This window comes from Saccopteryx leptura, chromosome 1 (genome assembly GCF_036850995.1).
Source record: "Saccopteryx leptura isolate mSacLep1 chromosome 1, mSacLep1_pri_phased_curated, whole genome shotgun sequence".
Taxonomy (NCBI): Eukaryota; Metazoa; Chordata; class Mammalia; order Chiroptera; family Emballonuridae; genus Saccopteryx; species Saccopteryx leptura.
In genome coordinates, this window is record NC_089503.1 from 34,087,194 (window position 1) to 34,108,529 (window position 21,336).

The 21,336-nt window shown below is 38.5% G+C and overlaps 1 protein-coding gene across 1 annotated transcript in view; it reads left to right on the forward strand.

Annotated features, from left to right (window-relative positions):
* Positions 1 to 20,492, forward strand: part of LGR4 (leucine rich repeat containing G protein-coupled receptor 4) — a 113,833-nt gene extending 93,341 nt beyond the window's left edge. The window contains exons 5-18 of the mRNA XM_066364129.1: positions 2,876 to 3,091; positions 3,625 to 3,696; positions 5,819 to 5,887; positions 6,755 to 6,826; positions 7,018 to 7,089; positions 7,963 to 8,031; positions 9,480 to 9,551; positions 10,762 to 10,827; positions 11,518 to 11,589; positions 13,733 to 13,804; positions 14,098 to 14,223; positions 15,093 to 15,208; positions 15,520 to 15,603; positions 18,069 to 20,492. Coding sequence (XP_066220226.1) covers positions 2,876 to 3,091; positions 3,625 to 3,696; positions 5,819 to 5,887; positions 6,755 to 6,826; positions 7,018 to 7,089; positions 7,963 to 8,031; positions 9,480 to 9,551; positions 10,762 to 10,827; positions 11,518 to 11,589; positions 13,733 to 13,804; positions 14,098 to 14,223; positions 15,093 to 15,208; positions 15,520 to 15,603; positions 18,069 to 19,345 — 2,455 coding nt within the window. The 3' untranslated portion in view covers positions 19,346 to 20,492. The remainder of the gene's footprint in view (positions 1 to 2,875; positions 3,092 to 3,624; positions 3,697 to 5,818; positions 5,888 to 6,754; positions 6,827 to 7,017; positions 7,090 to 7,962; positions 8,032 to 9,479; positions 9,552 to 10,761; positions 10,828 to 11,517; positions 11,590 to 13,732; positions 13,805 to 14,097; positions 14,224 to 15,092; positions 15,209 to 15,519; positions 15,604 to 18,068) is intronic.
* The last annotated feature ends 844 nt before the right edge of the window (positions 20,493 to 21,336 follow it).

A 21,336-nucleotide genomic window follows, 5' to 3' on the forward strand; every position in this document is an offset into this window, starting at 1 on the left:
ACGCTCAGGCCACTGACCTCAGGGTTTCGAAACTGGGACCTCGGCATTCCAGGTCAGTGCTTGATCCACTGTGCCACCACCGGTCAGACTATAATCACGTTTTTAATTTATCATATTGTGTATCATCTTCACTAGAATATCGTTCTCCTGAGGACAGGCAAATAAGTTGCTCCATTGAAATATGTTGACTGAATTGCAGATAATTAAATTAGCTACAAGCAGCATTTAATTGCACTATTTAGTCACATTATATGGTTGATTGTGTGATTATATCTTCATGTCTATCTCCCTAAATGGAAATTTCTTCAAGTTGCAAAGTTTGTGTGTGTGTGTGTGTGTGTGTGTGTGTGTGTGTGTGTGTGTGAGATTGAACACACTGCTTTTCCTCATTGAAGCAAATCTCCTAAGCAGTTCCTAAGCCAGGACTATGCCAGTCTGTTATATGGAGGATGCCTGTTTCTTCTCAGGGGTAGGTTGTAGAAAGCCCAAGGAATGCACAAGCCTAAAAATGTTTGTTTCTAAGTGTATTCTTAAGGCAGCTGCTCGGTTTCCTGAGCTCTCCTATTTTCAGTGCCCTTTCTGTTATCTTGACTTTATCAGAAAGAAAGCTTCCATTTGATGATCCTCACCAGGACCTACGCAGGCACAGTCTTTACCTCCTGCTCATCTATCTGCCTCAGGGAAGGAGAGGGCGTCTGGGACGTGGTTAGGTCCGGGGAGCAGCGCTCTGCGCTTGCCTGGAGGGGAAGCAAGAGCGCAGAAGGAGAGGAGGCACAGAGACCACTCTAAAGTCAGAATTTCCTGAACTAGAAAGCTGTCACGCTCAATTTCTTTTAAAATATGCTGTTATTTTGACTTCTCACCAATTTTTTATTGGTGTAGTTGTCTCCTAATTTTTATCAAGAGGTCCAAGCCTGTCAGGTATGATGTGAAGCAGTGAAGATACATGAGCAAGGGGTTTGTTAAAAGAAAGTTCTGATTTGCTGGGCACATCCTGTCACCTCATCACATTAATACCAGGTTGTCTTTGTGTTGAAAAGCCATTATTCCAAGAATTACACCTGGATTTAGGACTTAGTTTTTCAGATTTCCAGATGAAGACTTAATTTTAAGTATAAGTAATACTATTAGTAAGGTGTCCTTGATTCAAAAAAAATTTAGTGGCCCTGGCCAGTTGACTCAGTGGTAGAGCGTTGGCCTGGCGTGCAGGAGTCCTGGGTTCAATCCCCGGCCAGGGCACACAGGAGAAGCACTCATCTGCTTCTCCACCCCTCCCCCTCTCCTTCCTCTCTGTCTCTCTCTTCCCCTCCTACAGCCAAGGCTCCATTGGAGCAAAGTTGGCCCGGGCGCTGAGGATGGCTCCATGGCCTCTGCCTCAGGCGCTAGAATGGCTCTGGTTGCAACAGAGCGATGCCCCAGAGGGGCAGAACATCGCCCCCTGGTGGGCGTGCCGGGTGGATCCCAGTCGGGAGCATGCAGGAGTCTGTCTGATTGCCTCCCCGTTTCCAACTTCAGAAAAATTAAAAAAAAAACAAAAAAAAAAATTGGAAAAGTTAAAGAAGCTTTACAGCCACAGTAACATTGATCAGAGTAGCTGTTTAACTTTGCTATGAGTGGTTTGCTCTTTTCTAAATAACTGTCTATTTTGACAAACTAATTTCTAAAGCAGTGCTTCATGCTAAGAGAACCGAACATGGTTGCTTTACTGGTACATGGCACCTACATTTTTAACTTGGCCAGTAATAAGGATTGGTAAGAATCTATTGAAATGGTTTGTTGCTATTAAAAAAAAAAAAAAAAAGATTTTTGAAATATTTTCTTATTTTTCCAATTTGGTACCAAGTCAGAATAGCAATTAAATTAATATCAAATATTAGTTATGATGTAAAATTTTAGGTAAAGTAGTTTTATTTGCTCGCTTTAGTTTCTTTTTTAAAAATTTTCTATTGATTTGCATGTGTACATCAGAGAGGGAGAGAAGCATCAACTGGCTTTTCCACATAGTTGTTCCATTTAGTTGTGCACTCACTGGTTGCTTCTCATCCGTGCCCTGACCAGGGATCAAACCCGTGACCTCAGCATGCCAGATGACAGTTTATCCATTGAGCCATCTGGCCAGGGCATCTTTTTCTTGTTGTTTTCCTGTATTTTCGATATATTCTGAAACATAAAAGTCCAATTTAAGCCTTTTTTTTTTAATGATTAGAGTTTATTTTTTTTTTTGTTTTGTTTTTTTACAGAGACAGAGAGAGTCAGAGTGAGAGATAAACAGGGACAGACAGACAGGAACGGAGAGATGAGAAGCATCAATCATTAGTTTTTCGTTGCACATTGCGACACCTTAGTTGTTCATTGATTGCTTTCTCATATGTGCCTTGACCATGGGCCTTCAGCGGACCAAGTAACCCCTTGCTTGAGCCAGCGACCTTGGGTCCAAGCTGGTGAATTTTTGCTCAAACCAGATGAGCCCACGCTCAAGCTGACGACCTCAGGGTCTCGAACCTGGGTCTTCCGCATCCCAATCTGACGCTCTATCCACTGCGCCACCGCCTGGTCAGGCCAATTTAAGCCTTTTAAGGGATTTTTAAAATCTTTCTGCTCTTAAGTTACTTTTAGCCAAAGATTCTTGAAGTGTCCAGATTTAGATTCATTTCTTTGTTATGAAGGATAGAAACGAACCGACTTCCATACACTGACCTTGGAAAAGTTGTTGAGTTTTATGAGATCTTCTAGTGAATGTAAAGAAATCGGGATGTCACAGAGCTAGGCCTTCTATAACTCCTTTTTGTTTTGAAAACTCTGAGAGTTGTGTGCCTTAGATGGACTCATTCCACTCAAATTCGTTAATGAACACGGTTGTTTCTGTTTCTGTCAGGCGATTAGATGCCAACCACATTACCTCCGTCCCCGAGGACAGTTTCGAGGGGCTTGCTCAGTTACGGCATCTGTGGCTGGATGACAACAGCCTGACGGAGGTGCCTGTGCGCCCGCTCAGCAATCTGCCGACCCTGCAGGCGCTGACCTTGGCTCTCAACAAAATCTCAAGCATCCCTGACTTTGCGTTTACCAACCTATCGAGCCTGGTGGTTCTGTAAGTCTCTACTCCATTTAATACTAGATGTTTATGTTCATTTGGGAGCAAAAGCAGGCTGCTTATGACACATTTTTATGAAAGAATCTTAACTGATGATGCTTCTAGAGTGTGAGGGTTTAGGAGAGCTGCCATTTTTTACAGAATTAAAAACATGATGACTTTTAAAAATACAAAATGGGAGGAAAAATTTAAAAATTAACATCTGATGATAACCATTGAATCTCTTTCAAATACGTAGCCATTTGTAATCCTGAAAAGAACTTGGGTCATTCAGCAAACATTCTTACCCCCCTTTGCCCTCTTCTGCCTCTCCCATCCCTCTCCCTCTGGTAATCACCATGCTGTTACCTATGTCTATGAATTTTGGGTTATTTTTGCTTAATCCCTTCACCCTTTTCACCCTACCTCCCAAGCCTCCGAGCCTCTAACCATTGTCAGTCTGTTGCTCTGCCATCTTTTTAAGCCTTGCGATCTTAGACATATACCACATTGGGTGATGTAGAAGTTATTTTGCTGCTTTTTTTCCATAGGCATCTTCATAACAACAAAATTAAAAGCCTGGGTCAGCACTGTTTTGATGGACTGGATAACCTGGAGACCTTGTAAGTTTCTTCATATTTTGGATGATCACATTGTGATGTTGAAGGTCTAATTTTGCATTTCACTGGAGAAAAACAGGGCGTCTTGAGTTCTGCTCATTGATTTGTTTTAAGATATGACTAAATTCTTGCCATCATATTGCACAGTTATGAAGACGAATCTAAACTTATGGTTAAAAATGGCGCAGAAGTTTGAACTTGATATTTCTCACAAAAGTACATTTTAAAAGCAGCTCAGTATGCCAAGTTCTATGATTTTTCCTAAATTTTGTTTTTGTTGAAATGTATGGTAGATAATTATGGAATTTTGAGTCTTATCAAATTAATTCTGGGAAGCATTTTTTTTGTTTGTTTTTTTTCTTGAACTTAGTTGCCTAGTTAATGCTTAACCCTGGGTTGAGTTTTATCTTTGTTTTCATATGCTAAATGTGATAAAATTTTCCATCTTGCTTAGGGATACTTAAGTTGTTTTTACTCAAGTTTTTAGGAGTTCTGGCCATCTCAACTCTATATTGCAACAATGTGAGCAAAAGACACTGTGCAGCTAGCTGTGGGTTATCAAAAGTAGGAGCCTGATTTTTGGTGTTTTAGTTTATATTAGTTGCCTTTATTTGGAGATTTATAGTATTTGTCATTGTGGTATACTAACTGATTCAGAGTATGTCCCAATTAGATGGGCAGCATAGGCTTGGAATGCTTAGCGTTTGTAATGTTTTGTTTTAACTAAATTTCTGGATAGCTCCCAGTTAATGAGAAGACTTTTAGCACTCTGTTAGTCCCCTTTCATGTCTGAACAACTGAAGGATGGTGAACATCAATGGGTATTTGAAAGTTAAAGCGCTTGGAGAAACTCACCAACTCAGTTCACCTTTTCTATATAAATACTAGTGTAACAGGAGATGGAATGGGTCTTCTGATCCTAGATCATGTATACTATTCCAATTATATTAAAATTCAACCTCTTCTTCCTGGTTGCCACTTTCCTTCCTCTGTAGAAAAGGAAAATGAAATAGGTCTCTATGGAGCTGGGCACTTGATTTTGCTTTACTCTCACTATGATATTACCATGCTAATGATATGCCAACATGCTCTGTAGGTTAAAAAAAATTAAAATTTAAATCTACTCAGAGTTAAGACTTTTAGTACAGATCACTTGTGGCATTTCTCTCTCCCAGTTAATGGAATATTTTCAACAATTTGTAATCTACTAGAGGACAGTAGTTATGTGAACTCGTCCTGGTTTGTCTCCTTCTTCATACTTATCTCGGGTCATGTTGCTTACGGTAATGGGGCTGAGGTCACCTACCCTCATGCCAAAATGTCAGGAAGGCACTTTAAACCCCAAATGGAAACCTCAGTTGCAAGCTATTGTCTCTTATAAATGGATAATTTAATGAATTGTATTTTATGGTGAGTTTGCTAAGAAGTGACATTCAAATGATATGTTTATTTAATGTACCAGTAATATGTGATTCTGAGAATTCTTTGAGCTTATTTTAAAATTGACTTTAGGCCCTGGCCGGTTGGCTCAGTGGTAGAGCATCGGCCTGGCATGCGGGGGACCCGGGTTCGATTCCCAGCCAGGGCACATAGGAGAAGTGCCCATTTGCTTCTCCACCCCTCCCCCCCCCTCCTCTCTGTCTCTCTCTTCCCCTCCCGCAGCCAAGGCTCCATTGGAGCAAAGATGGCCCGGGCGCTGGGGATGGCTCCTTGGCCTCTGCCCCAGGCGCTAGAGTAGCTCTGGTCTCGGCAGAGCGACGCCCCAGAGGGGCAGAGCATCGCCCCCTGGTGGGCAGAGCGTAGCCCCTGGTGGGCGTGCCGGGTGGATCCCGGTAGGGCGCATGCGGGAGTCTGTCTGACTGTCTCTCCCCATTTCCAGCTTCAGAAAAATACAAAAAAAAAAAACATTGTAGAAGAATTACGGTTCTTTTTTTCTGTTCAGTACTCTAAGAAATGGCATAAATTCAGTTAAACTCCTACAGGGTTTTGAATGGCAATATGATGGATAAAGAAAGATTATCATCCAGAGCATGTGATATTTAAAAAAAACACATTTGTACCAAAATGCCTTATAAATTATGAGCACTTTTCAATATCTTGCATATTTTCCCCATTTTTTTTCTAGGGACTTGAATTATAATAATTTGGGGGAATTTCCTCAGGCTATTAAAGCCCTTCCCAGCCTAAAAGAACTGTGAGTATTGCTTTTTCCTCTGTATGCCTCAATATCCCTAGAATTCACTGTTTACTTTTCTAACAGCGAGGTTTTTAAGAACCTTTGGGTGTCATTTACAAACATCATAAAGCACATCCATACAAACACACATGGTCATACAGATTGGAAGAGTTAGCTGGCATAGACAGTTCTGAGCATAGATTACCATGGAAGGCTAGACGCTGGTGAAACAAAAGCTATATCGTATGGTCTCTGCCTTGTGGGAGCTTGTCTTAGTCTCACTGGGGAGGCTGGCCATGTAAGACAGCAGTTTCTAGGTAGAAATAAGTGCTGAAAGACTAGGATAAGGAAATCATTCTAGAAAAATACTTCATGGAGGCTCAAGGCCATTGGAAAAGGCAGCACTAAAGTGAAGGAATTGGACTGGACTTGAAAGAATGGAAATATTTAAACAAATGAAAGGGGTGGGGGAGCATTTTAGAAGTTGAATATGTCAAGGGCAGAGATCACAATGTACGTGGTGTAACAGATTTGCGTCATGAGCTGATAGCTAAAAAATGTAAGATGATTTGCGTTAATACTGAATGCAAGAGATAGAGATTTGGGGTTCCAAACATGTTATGATTCTTGTGTCTCAAGTTCTTTGATGATGAAAGTCTAGCTAAGTACACATGAAGCCTGATAGTAGGCTAAGTGGTGGGTTTAAAAAGAATTATCTATGGTCCTGAAACAGAGCTAAAATTCAGTTTCCCCACATTTTTAAAGTTTCTATGCAGTTATTATCAGTTGTGTGTTTCATAATACTGAACAGGAGTAGATACTTGCGTTTTAACTTATTTCTCAAGGGCATATGCATTTCCAAATGTTTTTCTTTCATCTTTTTAGGTTATTTCACAGTAATTCTATTTCTGTTATCCCTGATGGAGCATTTGATGGTAATCCACTCTTAAGAACTATGTAAGTAGTTTTGCAAGTTTCTTCTAATATGTAATCACGTATAGCTATCTCTGTTTGAGGCCAACCAAACATCTGAATAAAGGAAAGTGAGGCTTTTAGATATATGAATTTTATCGACATAGGTTTAATTTGGGAGTACTTGTGAACATATGACAACTTTGATTTTTTTGTTTTTTGGCTATTTTTTACAGACATTTGTATGATAATCCTCTGTCCTTTGTGGGGAACTCAGCATTTCACAATTTATCGGATCTGCATTCCTTGTAAGTATATAAATTCTGAAATAAACCTGAATATTTATGCTGTTGCTTTAATGCAAAACTAGAATTTATTATTTTAACTCCCGAAAACAAAATCTCTTGGTTTCTTTTCCTCAGACAGAAGTCCAGAGGATAATGCTGAAAATTTATGATATAGGTAGTCCCCGGGTTACGAACAAGATATAGCATTTCCCCATGTATAAGACGCATCTTAATTTTGGGACCTAAAATTTGGAAAAAAAATGTATTACATGAAGTTATTGAACTCTAGTTTTATTCATCATAAAATTCATACAACTCCTCATCACTGTCAAAATTCCCATCTATTAGCTTGTCCTCATCTGTGTCTGATGATAAATCACTATCTTCAACAATGAGCACAAAAACAAGCGTGAAAAAGCAGGAAATGCAAGTAAAAAAAACTACAACCACTGTATAAGACTCACCCAGTTTTTAGATCCCAAATTTTTTGAAAAAGTGTGTGTCTTGTTCATGGGGAAGTACAGCAGATTCTGCAGGTTTGTTCTGCAGTTGAATTTGTAGGTCATTTGGAACAGGTACATTTACCTATTAAATGCGACTTAGACATTTGTCTTACATAGTATTTATTGTTATCATTCTGTGCATATAAATACTTAGACATTTTCAAACCTTACAGAACCAACCTCATTTGTCACCTGAACTGCCTGCAGTTCTTATTTATATGAACATTTGGCCAAATTATCACACTTTCAGGTACATTGAAGATTGGAATGCAATTTTATTTTTTAGGTCTTGTAGTACTATCATTTAATAATGTTTAAAATAATAAAATACCAATGTTATCTATGAAAAATTCTTATTTTAAATGACTTTTTCTCTCCCAATTTCTTAAAGAGTCATTCGTGGTGCAAGCATGGTGCAGCAGTTCCCCAATCTGACCGGGACTGTCCATCTGGAGAGTCTGTAAGTGTGGCCCTTTAAGAGGGGTGTGTAACGATAACAGTCTGGCCTGCGAGCAGCAAGCCAGTGCTCTTTGGTTATAAGGAAGGCTTATGTTGATTCCTGCAATCTCCCTTTGTGAATGTCATGCCTGGAGATGGATACCGGTTTGGAGCCAGTCAGCTCAGGCAGAATATTGCCTCGTATGTAGAGATAAGGTTGGAAACGGTCACTGAAGATATAAGGCAGTGATCCAGTGCTTTAGGACTTCAGAAGTGGAGCAATCAATGTAGGCTTATCAGAGAAGGCTTCATGGAGAAGATGAAATGTTTCAAAATTAAATATTGACAGGTTTCCCAGAGCTGGCTCTTTTATTTAGCCAGGCAGGACTTAGTGAAAGGATGGTGCACAGGTGATCAAATATAACTAGAATTGAATGAGGAGTTATATAGAGAAATTTGGAAAATTGTTTGGATCGCAATTTTGAAATGGCAAACTTTGGACATTAAACATTTGGTTTTGACAAAGCTTTTGAATGGACAGTCCGTAAATGGGTTAGATGTGCATCCAAGATCTTGGTGACTTCAGCCCTCAAGGCAGCCAGGTGCAGCCCGAAGTGGCTAGGATCTCCAGGCACAAGGAGTCTTCTTAGCACATTATGCCACGTAAATGTTTTGATTTTTATGTGTGCCAAGTCATCAGAAAAGAGAAGCCGGAAAGCGCTGAGCTAAGGAATTTAAACTTGACTGTTAAGGTAATTGGCGGTGTTGAGAATGATGTAGCAGGTGGTATGAGGAGGATGAGAAAGATTGGAAGAATGGAGAGGAGGCCATGGGAATGATCCACTTGGCTAAATGAACACACTGAACCATGAGAGTTCTGTGTTTGCAATCCATCACCGGAGTTCTTCCCCGTAGCCTGAGAGTCTCACCCGTTTCTGCAGCTTCTCACCTTTGAGCTGTACTGTAGCAATACAAATGGTGATGGAGGGTCAGGTGCTGGAGACACTACAGAGGAAGAAAACAGGAATTGGTGATTGACTGCAAATGGGAACAGAGAAAGGGAGTAGGGAATAAGAGAACATTTGTGACTGAGTTAGGTAGACTGAAAGAATAGACCGAAACAAGGTTTAGGAGCAGGATGCCAAGTTGGTTTCAAAGGTTTTGGGCATGTGTGTAGGGAGTGACAGAACTTGCAGGTGGTTGTGGTCAGGCTCTGACTGTGGCTTAGTGTTTTTCTGTTGGTCCACGTGAACAGTTGAGCTTGTTGTCTGAACAATATTAACTTCTAGTGTCACAAGTTTTTCTGCATTGCAATGAAAATTATACCAGCATGGAGGATTAATTTATCTTCCCGCGTGTTTCAGGCAGTGGGAAACATAGACTCTAGTCCATATGCAAATATGTGAGCATTTCTTTTTGTTTACCATCTCAACTTGAATAATTTCTTATGTGAACCATGTTCTTCCACAGGACCTTGACAGGTACAAAGATAAGCAGTATATCCAGTAATTTGTGCCAAGAACAAAAGCTGCTTAGGACTTTGTAAGTAGTAGTCGTCTTCCCTTCTCATACCTTTCTTTTATGTACTTCACTCATGTTGAGTTTTATTTTTAATGAACTCTTTTTATTAGGTGATTTTAAGGTATAATCATTTCTATTTCCTTCATGAAAATGAACGGCTATTTTAACAGCCTGAGTAGGTAATGTGCATTTGGATTTAGTTTTAGGGTTATATATGTACATATGTATGTATCATACATCTTGTAATTTTACTTTGAACAAACTAAAACCAAGCTAAGTTTTTCCTTGATGTTTCTTTTGTTCTTATCCCCACTCCTTGTTTTAATTCTGGTTCCCCCGGCGAGTCAGCTCTCCGTATCCTGCTCCGTCACCCATAACCTGAGCAGAGCCCAGATCTGTCTTAGATCAGGAACCAACTATGCAGGGAGCTTTCTAAAAACTTGAAATTGACCTAGAAATTAAAAGTAAATAAAGGATGTAAAAATGTCACAAGAACAAATAATTAAGTTACTAAATTGTGAATAGGTATTCAGTGGAGAGAGATAGTAACAAAATAAGTGACTGATTGATTAAGCAAGTAATTAAGTGGTGTCATGGAGTAAGGAACATGACAATTATAACTGAGAAGAAAACTGCCGTGGGACTGAGTGATTAGGTAGTCTCAATATTTGACTTAATATAAATGTTTTTAAAAATATGAGTACCTCTTCTCATAGCTTTTTCACGAAATAACAACATAGAAATTATTTATGGTGTAAACAACATAGTTGTTTACAAACATAGTTGCTTATAAACATAGTAAAATACAAATTAAAAACTGATAACTTTACTACTTAAACATAATCTTTATTTATTCTGTATTATATTTTTAATGTTTAGTTTTGTTTGTTTTATATATTTAATGTTTTAAAATATATTTTATGTCGTCTGTACTCAGCATTATATACTTGATGTTGCAAATCTTAAGTCTGTTGTAATCACCGAGGTTCTCTAGAAGCTTATGAGTCTTAGAGAAAAAATATACTGCTCACAACAATTTGGGGATATTTTATAGCTTCATATTCATTTTGAAATATCCCCTAATTTTTGTGAGCAGTATATTTGCTTTTCTTGTTCAGCCATATCTCTTTATTACAGACCTTAGTATTGCTTTTAATATTTCTGAGTACAGCTCTTTTAATACAGTTTTCTGATAACATAACAATACTTTGTTAATTTCCATTGTTTTAAGGGACTTGTCTTACAACAATATAAAAGACCTTCCAAGCTTTAACGGTTGCCATGCTCTGGAAGAAATGTAAGTTGTTCTTTGTGTTAGTCTTCTTGCCATGGTTTATTGTGAATTCATTGAGCAATTCCTGTTTTAAATAAATGGCTTTAATATTTAAGAAATTAGAGATTCATATAATCAGGTGTTCTTATGAATAAATGTCCAGTTGTATCAGGTGGGTTCATGCAGCCTGTCAGGAATTTCATGAGACACTGTGGGGAGAGGTTGGTGTATACAAAACGAACTCCCCAAATCTGGTCCCGGCTCCTGAGGGAGACCAGCCGTGGGGATCTACTGTGCATTTACATAGTACATTTCTGATGGAAGTTGATGGGGAGGTGGGGAAAGGGAGGCATTCATTCTTCCATTTCGGATCCCTTCCTTCCCCGAACTTTCTCATATGGTACTTGGTGTAGATGTGTTGATTTCCTGCTCTCCCTCCTAAGCGGGGTTGATGGGAATTTAATGTATATACACTCCCAGTATAATTTGGCATAGAATACTAATTAGTCTAACCATTTCAACTTATAGATAAGGAAACAGTAGTTTCTTTGACTTTCAACAAGATCAACCAATGTTAGTTCTGAATGAGTATTTAAACTTAGAAAAGGTGTAATTAAGGAATGTTATTTTTTAAAATAGAAAATATATATTTTTTCTTTTTGCCTTCTCTTTTTTTGTCTTCTCTCCTCCTCCTCTCCCTTCTTCTTCTTTTAGTTCTTTGCAACGTAATCAGATCCACCAAATAAAAGAGGGTACTTTTCAAGACCTCATATCCCTAAGGATACTGTAAGTTTCTCTGGTTTTTAGCAATAAGTAAAATTTTTGTCAAGCCATAAATTAAATATATCAGCACAATTCCTATTTTAATAGATTTACTTACAGGTCTGATTTATTATGTGTAAATATTGTTCAAACTTTACCACATGGTACTTTACAAGTAATGTGTTTTCAGTATTTTAGCTTACTTCTGCTATTGTACATTGGTGAGTAAAAAAGAATAATGTGTATCACCTGAGAGATGCAGTTTGTTTGTTTGCAAGTCATAACAATGAAGTTTGCCAATCCATTGGCCAGGATTGGCAAACTGTAATTGTGGGCCAAATTCAGCCTGCCTCCTGTTTTTGTCAATTAAGTTGTGCTGGCACACAGCCAGGCCTCTTTTGTTTAAGTATTGTCTGAAGGTGATTTCACCATACTGTGGTGGAGTGGGATACTTAGAGTAGATGAAACATATTTACTATCTGGCTTTCTACAGAAAATGTTTGTTGACCCCCGCACTAGTGCTTCTATCATACCGCATATAGCTAATATGAAGCAGAAGCACTCATTTAAATAATTATGTGTAGTTGAGTGTATGTTTGTGCCAACAAGTCTATTAAGCACTTGGGAATGTACACGTGACTAAGACAAACCTGGTCATTCATTGCCTTCTTGAAACTTTAGTATAGAAAACACAAATCACTAAATCAGTAAACATTTTTAAAAATTGCAGAATAATTTTGAAAAACTGACGGTGAAGGGAACTTACATATATCAAGTCCCATTTTTCAGTATGACCTCATTAAGAAATGAAAAATGTATTCTACTAGAAAGCATTTTCTTGGTGGTTGGGTCACTGGCTCTTCCCCTGTTGCTGACAAGCTTATTGTGGGTCTGGGCACCCGGAGGAAGGGGCCTGGCTCCTAGCTGCCATCACTTACGGAGCAGTGATGTGACAACAATGAAAAACTGGGCTTTTCATGATTTGAAACCAAGTTTGTTGAGTTTTCCTGTTATCTAGGAGATGTGTCATGGAACGACTCTATCCAGGCTCTGCCTTTCCATTAGGGCTCAGTTTGGGTGTACTTGGAGATTATTTCTCTGCTGTATTATTTCTGTAATATCAGAATTCCTCAGGGTGTGTTCCTCACTACAGTATGGTTCTGCTGTTGATATGATTTTTATTTCCTACTTGGGAAAAAAAAAGATATCTGAAGCCCTTTTGAAATGCTTTTGTTTGCATATTGATTTTTTTGTCTTCTTTCACTGCCTTATCACTGACCTTTGAGAAGGCAAATACTATGAAACCTGCTTTTATTTTCAGCTTTGTCTGGAGTTTGGCTTGTCCTCACTTAGTTAATAGTACCAAAGGTTATAACATATCATTTATATTTTTGAACTGGTACCAAAATGATAAGGTGGAGAAAATTCACAACTGTTTTGAAACAGATGCCAAGTAGAATTACTGCTACATGGAACACATACCAAGAAATAGATTTTTTGTGTGTGACAGTGAGGCATTCAACATAAAAATAAAAATATTGTTGGACAAGATTAAAGGTCTTTGTTGTCAGGGATATTGTGACTAGCTGAGACTCTAAAGCAGGGGTTCCCAAACTTTTTACACAGGGGGCCAGTTCACTGTCCCTCAGACTGTTGGAGGGCCAGACTATAAAAAAAACTATGAGCAAATCCCTATGCACACTGCACATATCTTATTTTAAAGTAAAAAAACAAAATGGGAACAAATACAATATTTAAAATAAAAAACAAGTAAATTTAAATCAACAAACTGACCAGTATTTCAATGGGAACTATGGGCCTGCTTTTGGCTAATGAGATGGTCAATATCCAGTTCCAAATTTGTCACTGCTAGCCGTAACAAATGATATGACGCACTTCCGGAGTCGTGACGCGTGCATTCCGCAGCACTGGAAGTAGTACTGTACGTGAGCAACGCCGTGCTTTGTGATGCATCCTATGCTCCTCTCACTGACCACCAATGAAAGAGGTGCCCCTTCTGGAAATGCGGCAGGGGCCGGATAAATGGCCTCAGGGGGCCACATGTGGCCCGCGGGCCGTAGTTTGGGGACCCCTGCTCTAAAGTGTAGTCAAAGTAACTGCAGTGTGAATTTATGTGGTAAGAGTAACATTATTCTTGTAATTTTAGAGATCTGAGTAGAAACCTGATCCATGAAATTCACGACAGAGCTTTTGCCAAGCTTGGGTCAATAACCAACCTGTAAGTTGCCGACTCTATGTGGTAATATCAGGAAAGTAATGAATCTACAGACATTTGTGTTTTAGCATCGATCTATCAAAATGTTTTTCTGTTTAGTTGTTTCCTTGTATAAATGCTAAGCTGCACTGTTATAGTAACAGCTTCTACTATGGGCAAGATGAGTGTTAGATCTATCATTTAACACAACTAGACTTCCTCTTGGAGCTCTAATATTTGTGATGTTAACGCATGTACAGCTGTTTTCATGTGATTTGCATCTTAGGAGTTAATTCTAAGTCTCATTCACATTTTAGAGATGTAAGTTTCAATGAATTAACATCATTTCCTACTGAAGGCCTGAATGGGCTAAATCAGCTGAAGCTTGTGGGCAACTTGCAGCTGAAAGAAGCTTTGGCAGCAAAAGACTTCGTTAATCTCAGGTGTGTTTTTGCTTTTCTTTCTTTTTTTTTTTTTTTTTTTGAAGTTATGGTAGACCCTCAAATTATAGAGTGCACTAGTTGTATTTTTTTCCCCTGTGGTTCCCAGATTTTTTAGAAGGCTATAATTTAAGAGTATTTTCTACCTCAATCCTCACAGATTTGGTAAAAAATAGAACATGAGCATTCATCCATAGTTTTTAAGGACATGAATTGGAGCCTCAATGCTGTCAAAGAGATAATATAGCGCTCCATCAGAATGTTTTTTTTTATATAGTGGATTTGCCATTAGCAACAAGATGACAGAAACTGCGTAAGTGTGAACCTATAGGAAATTGATACAACACTATAAATACTTCATGGAGATATGAGGTATGACAGAGGGGACCTCATTAGATGTAATAGAGAGAGAACTTGGGAGAATTGTGGGAGAATAAATATTTTCACTCTACTTATATAAACAAAGAATTCATTTAGTGGTATAAAGTTGCAAGTGACAATGAGAGATTAATTTTAAATAAAACTACCAGTTTCATGTGATAAATCAGGTATAGTTAATTCATTTATAAAAGAAGTCTAATAAATTTTTACTTTAAATTGTAGTAGTGCTATTAAATTTTAAATACGGTTTGATGTACAGGGAGGCTTTTAAAGCATATCATATCTAAATGGAGGAATTCCTGGTGTCATCTGATACCAGAGCTTTTTTCACTGATCAGGAAACTGAGGCCTAGAGAGGATTCTGCCCAGCTTAATGTAGGTGATAGTCAGGTCTTCCTAACTCCTCAGCTGGTGTTTTCAATGACTCCAGTTAAAACCAAAGCATGTCTGTGAAGTTGCTGCTCAATGCCGACTCTACAATTATTTTCTAGGTCTTTATCTGTACCATATGCTTATCAGTGCTGTGCATTTTGGGGTTGCGACTCTTATACACATGCCAACACAGAGGACAAGAGCCTCCAAGAACACAGTGTGGCAAAGGATAAAGGCAAGTGCATGTATTTTGTAAAACGGAACACTCTTTATGGCATTAGTCAGAGTCTCTGTTATTGTAAAAAACTATAGAAATGATCCCTGAAAGTATAGTCTTGAGTCACTGTTATTGTAATCAGTTTGTGAAGGAATAGTAGGAAATCTGTGAGAAAAATGGCATTTACTGTGTTGCTGGCACCTTTGCTATGTTATCAAGCCTCATAAGAAGCTGAACTTATACCATGTATAGGAGAGGAGATTGCAGGACACTCTGGTCCTTTGGGATTGTAGAGAGCTTGAAATAAACACCATTTGTTTTCTATTCAGGTCCCGCTGATGCAGCAGGGGTTACTAGCAGTGCTGAAAATGAAGAACACAGTCAAATAATTATCCACTGTACACCCTCCACAGGTATGCCCAACATATTTTGCTGCAGCTTCTTGCTTTAAACAGACATTGGCAAATATATCTCAAACTTGTGGGGACAGATGTGACTTCTGTAATCGGGATGGGAGTGGATGAGCTCATCCAGCCTGCTGACTCAGTGTGTGGTCTGTGTATGGGTGCTTAGCCATCCTCTGCAGAAATCTCCACTCCAGACCCGCTGAATCAGAATCTGTGTCAGCAGACTTCCTCCATGAGGGTTATGACTATTAAAGATTGAGAGGCACTTTCTTAGTGTTCCTTTAACGCTAGGACTAGTTCTATAAGTTACTTACTGGTCTATAAGGATTTTTAGTGGTATTTTTTCCCCATAATGCAACCTTTCCTTTTTGTTGTATTTTATATCATTGAATTTAGTTGACTTGGGAAAGTTACCAAACTGACCATTGTGACGGCAATGCCATATTCTGCCTAATCTATCAGAGAGGATGGATTTAGAATTTTACTGTGAAAGAAAACAAGTAATTTGCTAAATTATATGCTATGAAGTAGATCCCTTTTTTAAGTATAGAGACACAGGTTGATCTGGACATTAATTTTATAACTCAGCACCATATATTATGATTCTCTGATTACTGCTGAATTGTGAACTTCTTGAGAAGCTGTGCATGTTTCTTTTAATACTTTGCACAGGGCCTTTTGCAGAAAATAAGCTTAAAGTGCCTAGATGAGTGGATGAGGTTGGCAAGAATCGTTTACATTTATGCAAGTTTATTTGATCTGGTTTCTATATTGCTGGAAGAAGTTAAGGGGTGCAACTTGCTTGCTTGCCCCACTTGGGTTCTTGTGTTGGAGACTGTATGTAAGGAACTGACCCCCGGTGAGGAGGGACCGGCTTTATTAAAGTGGAGACTGGTCCTGCTCGTGATGAGGTTCCGTTTCCTCCACACTGAAGTTAAACGTTGGGGTCAACCAGGAGGAAAGTAGGTCTGAGCTCATCTCCCAGGCTGCAGGAGGGGTGAACTGCATGCAGGCCTGTGTCCCCCACTCAGTTGTAGTAAAACACACATACTACGTGTTCACTCAGAAGCCCGAAGTGGAGGAGAGCAGGAACCTCCTGTTAGAACTGGAGGAGGCAGCAAGTTTCTAGAGACAGAGACTGGGTGTGGTCTGCTTCCCAGGCTTTTGAGAGAACGTAACTCCACCCACTAGTCCCACACTTCCCTAAGTGGGTCCAGTTCTCCCAGGTCAGCTGAGCTATTCCTCCTTGAAGAAGGATGACTTCGGATACAGAGATAAAGGTGAAAGCTTCCTCTTAATGCTTCCCTGACGGGGACATTTTAAAAATTAATTGATTAGTAAGAAACAAATTTTAAAAGTTTCTTGTGTTATTTGAAAGTCAGATATAAATGGTACAGACCTGCTTTGTTACATTTGTGAGTATCTCAAATGATTAAAATGCTTTATAGGATGGATTAAACTTCATGACAGTTCAGGAAGGTAAGTCAGAACATGCCTTTAGGCAATTGTAATACACACATCATTTTCTTATGCTTTGTTGACAACATTTTGTTTTTCTTTACTGACTTTTAAATAAAACAGTTGTCCTTTGTGGCATAACCAGTATGTCAAAGTCAGTTACCGGAATGTACAGTTAATTCAGCGGCTGAATTCGTTCTTGCCATCCTACCTTAAGTCATACAGGGTTTATTGAACAGAGCTCTGAATGAATTGTCAGCATCAGTGTGATTTAGTCCTCCCTGGACTGTGTCACTGAATAGCCTTTGTCAGGTCAATCTCAGTTTCCCTGGATGGAAAATGAGGACAGTTGCACCTGTCTTAATCTGCCTCATCAGATTGCCTTTGAAAGACATAAGAAATGTATAAAGATATAGATATATGTCTAGACATACACATATATGATTACTATTAAGTATATATTAGGACTGGGAAGAAAGTAGAAAGGGCCAAATATTTGTTGGAAGTCCAATTATGTACCCAGTAGCTGGCGTTGATACCTGATGTATGGAATTTTACTTTGGTTATGTACTCTATGAAATGGGTATTATTATCCACAAGTTAGAAAATGAAATTGAGGGTTAAGTTGCTTTTTCACGAAAAAGAAGTGCAAGTTATGAACCCTAAATTCAAACCTTAGTTTATCCAATTCCAAATCCTTAATATATATATTAAGCCTGAACATACTAGACACTGTGCTATTTACTTAGGTATAAGAAAAAGTGAGATTTTTCTTTTAAATATTACCATGTGGATTTACCAAATATTTAGGTGAAAAATTATTTTTAACATAGTCTAGTGCAATGACTAAGAAAATAGTGACTTAAGAAACGGTGATCATTTCAATTTGGTTCAATTCAGTTTCATAGCAGCTTTAATTATTCCAGATTAACTGTCTTTAGTGTCTTAGGCCATATCATATGATGTTTTCTAAGTTGTCTCTTTTTTTTTTTTTTTTTTTGTCTTTATTATAGGTGCTTTTAAGCCCTGCGAATATTTACTGGGAAGTTGGATGATCCGTCTTACAGTGTGGTTCATTTTCTTGGTTGCACTGTTTTTCAACCTGCTCGTTATTTTAACCACATTTGCTCCTTGTACATCACTGCCTTCCTCCAAATTGTTCATAGGCCTGATTTCCGTGTCTAACTTACTCATGGGCGCCTACACCGGCATCTTAACTTTTCTGGATGCCGTGTCCTGGGGCAGGTTTGCTGAATTTGGCATTTGGTGGGAGAGTGGCAGTGGCTGTAAAATAGCCGGGTTCCTTGCCGTTTTCTCGTCAGAAAGCGCCATCTTTTTATTAATGTTGGCAGCTGTCGAAAGAAGCTTATCTGCAAAAGAGCTAGTGAAAAATGGGAAGAGCAATCATCTCAGACAGTTCCGGCTCGCTGCCCTCTCCGCGTTCGCGGGGGCCGCAGTGGCCGGCTGCTTCCCGCTTTTCCACGGCGGGGAGTACTCTGCCTCCCCCCTGTGCTTGCCCTTCCCCACGGGGGAAACGCCGTCCTTAGGGTTCACGGTGACCTTAGTGCTGTTGAACTCACTAGCCTTTTTATTAATGGCCATTATCTACACTAAACTTTACTGCAACCTGGAGAAAGAGGACCTTTCCGAGAACTCCCAGTCCGGCATGATTAAGCATGTTGCTTGGCTGATCTTCACCAACTGTATCTTTTTCTGCCCTGTTGCGTTTTTCTCATTCGCGCCGCTGATCACGGCCATCTCCATCAGCCCTGAAATAATGAAGTCCGTCACTCTGATATTTTTCCCACTGCCCGCTTGCTTGAATCCGGTCCTGTATGTTTTCTTCAACCCAAAGTTTAAAGAAGACTGGAAGTTACTGAAGCGGCACGTTACCAAGAAAAGCGGCTCGGTGTCAGTTTCCATCAGTAGCCAAGCTGGCTGCGTGGAGCAGGATTTCTACTACGACTGTGGCATGTACTCACATTTGCAGGGGAACCTGGCTGTGTGTGACTGCTGCGAATCGTTTCTCTTGACAAAGCCAGTGTCGTGCAAACATTTGATAAAATCACACAGCTGTCCTGCATTGGCCGTGGGTTCTTGCCAAAGGCCAGACGGCTACTGGTCCGACTGTGGCACGCAGTCGGCCCACTCCGATTACGCAGATGAAGAAGATTCCTTTGTCTCGGACAGTTCTGACCAGGTGCAGGCCTGTGGGCGAGCCTGTTTCTATCAGAGTCGAGGATTCCCTTTGGTGCGCTATGCTTACAATCTACCGAGAGTTAAAGACTGAGTCAATGTGTCTGTGACTGTACTGTATTCCCCCACCAACCAAAATCCCAGTGTTTATAGAGTGAACCCTAGTCTGATCTTTCATCCGGGAAGCACTTCTGTGATCACTGCCTGGTGTCACTTAGAAGAAGGAGAAGGTGGCTGTTTATTTCTTAAACCAGACATTTTCAAAAAACAAGTGCCTACACTGTCAACTGGTGAAAAAACACAGTGTCCCAGCAATGGGTGGTCTATTTGAAACAAATCTGTAACTTGAAAAGGTTTTATGTATATCCTAGCATTGTAGCGTTAGGTTTTTCTGATCCATAAGAAGCAAAATTTTACCTGATTCTAAATTAAGCACGAGATAAAGAACAGCTGTTAATATTTTTTTAAGAATATTTTAAAATGTGATTTCACAAAACTGAAGAAAAAGTCTTGCTCATTTTACCTTATGTTTAATCATTAATCTCAGGACAACTTACTTCAGGGCCAAAAAAAGGGATATCTCCCAGGTAGGACTGTGAGTGTAAATGTAGGCATTATTAGGGTTATTGCATTTTCTGTTTCCATCTTTGACATAACAGAAGCATAAATTTTCTGAAATGATTTGTAATTCTTAAAACATGAAGATGTTTTTAAAACAATATTAACAACTGTTAGATTTTAAAAGAATAGCTGAACATTTGTTTTTAGTCATTTTCTATTGCGTTGGTGCGATCAGTCATTTTTTTTCCTCTGAGTTCTGTAATCACAGTGCTAGGAAAAAATAAAGGGTTAATTGTGTGGGTTTAGTAGATTTAGCTAAAATACTGATAATGGATTTTATTAGTATCTGAGGGATTCGATGGCTCTGTGTAATGTTCCCATTAATAAACACTTCCTTATATCATTGGCTGTACTGATATTTTCCAATTTTGTTCGTATGTTATGTGCTTATAGTTTGACTTAAAGTAAACTGTGCGTAAGTAATTGTATTTAATTGGAAGAAATTGCGAGTCATTATGACGCAAAGCACACATCTATTTCTTAGCCGGATTCTTCTGAATTTATGCTATTTCATAGAAGTTTCCATATATTTCCCCCTTACTGTAATTTACAAAAGAGCCTGGGCAACAATAGATACTGTGTTTTTGTAAAACAAACAAATGTGTCAAAAAAAATTTTTTTTTTAAAAGACAGGAGGGTGAGGAATAAAAACAGGAATAAAGTTTAGGCTTTTGTCCTTAAAAATTAAAAATTTTACTTGATTCTCATTTAGGGACTTTTTCCATGTCACTATGTAGGGTCTTCTTAAATTTCTAAATATTCAGTAAGGTTTTTGAACAATATGCTAAATCAATAGCAAACCCACTGCCATATTAGTTATTCAGGATGTACTAAAAAACATTAAGCTAGATTGCAGTTTAATAATTAAACTGTATATACTGTGCATATAATGAATTTTTATCTTATGTAAATTATTTTTAGAACATAAGTTGGGAAATGTGGCTTCTGTTCATTTCGTTTAATTAAAGCTACCTCCTAAACTATAGTGGCTGCCAGTAGCAGAATGTTAAATTGTGGTTTATATACTTTTTTGCATTGTAAATAGTCTTGGTTGTACAATTGTCAGTGTAATAAAAACAAAATCTTTGTATATCAAAATCATGTAATTTGTATAAAATGTGGGAGGGATTTATTTACAGTGTGTTGTAATTTTGTAAGGCCAACTATTCACAAGTTTTTAAAATTGCTATCATGTTTGTATATTTACACATTGGTAAATATTAAATCATAACTTGGTAAAAAATATTCTAGCTAAAAGACTTTTTTCTTCAAAATTCAAGTTACTGAACACTTTCATTGCATTCATTTTAAAAATGGAATAGCAGATATATAAAATATGTAGTAAATTGTTCTATACATATGGTACTCATAAGGTCAGAAATATGATATTACATGTGGTGTTTTGAATTATTAAAAGTTTCCAGAAAGCAATCTGCTTTGCCTTAATATATAACTAGGTATAAT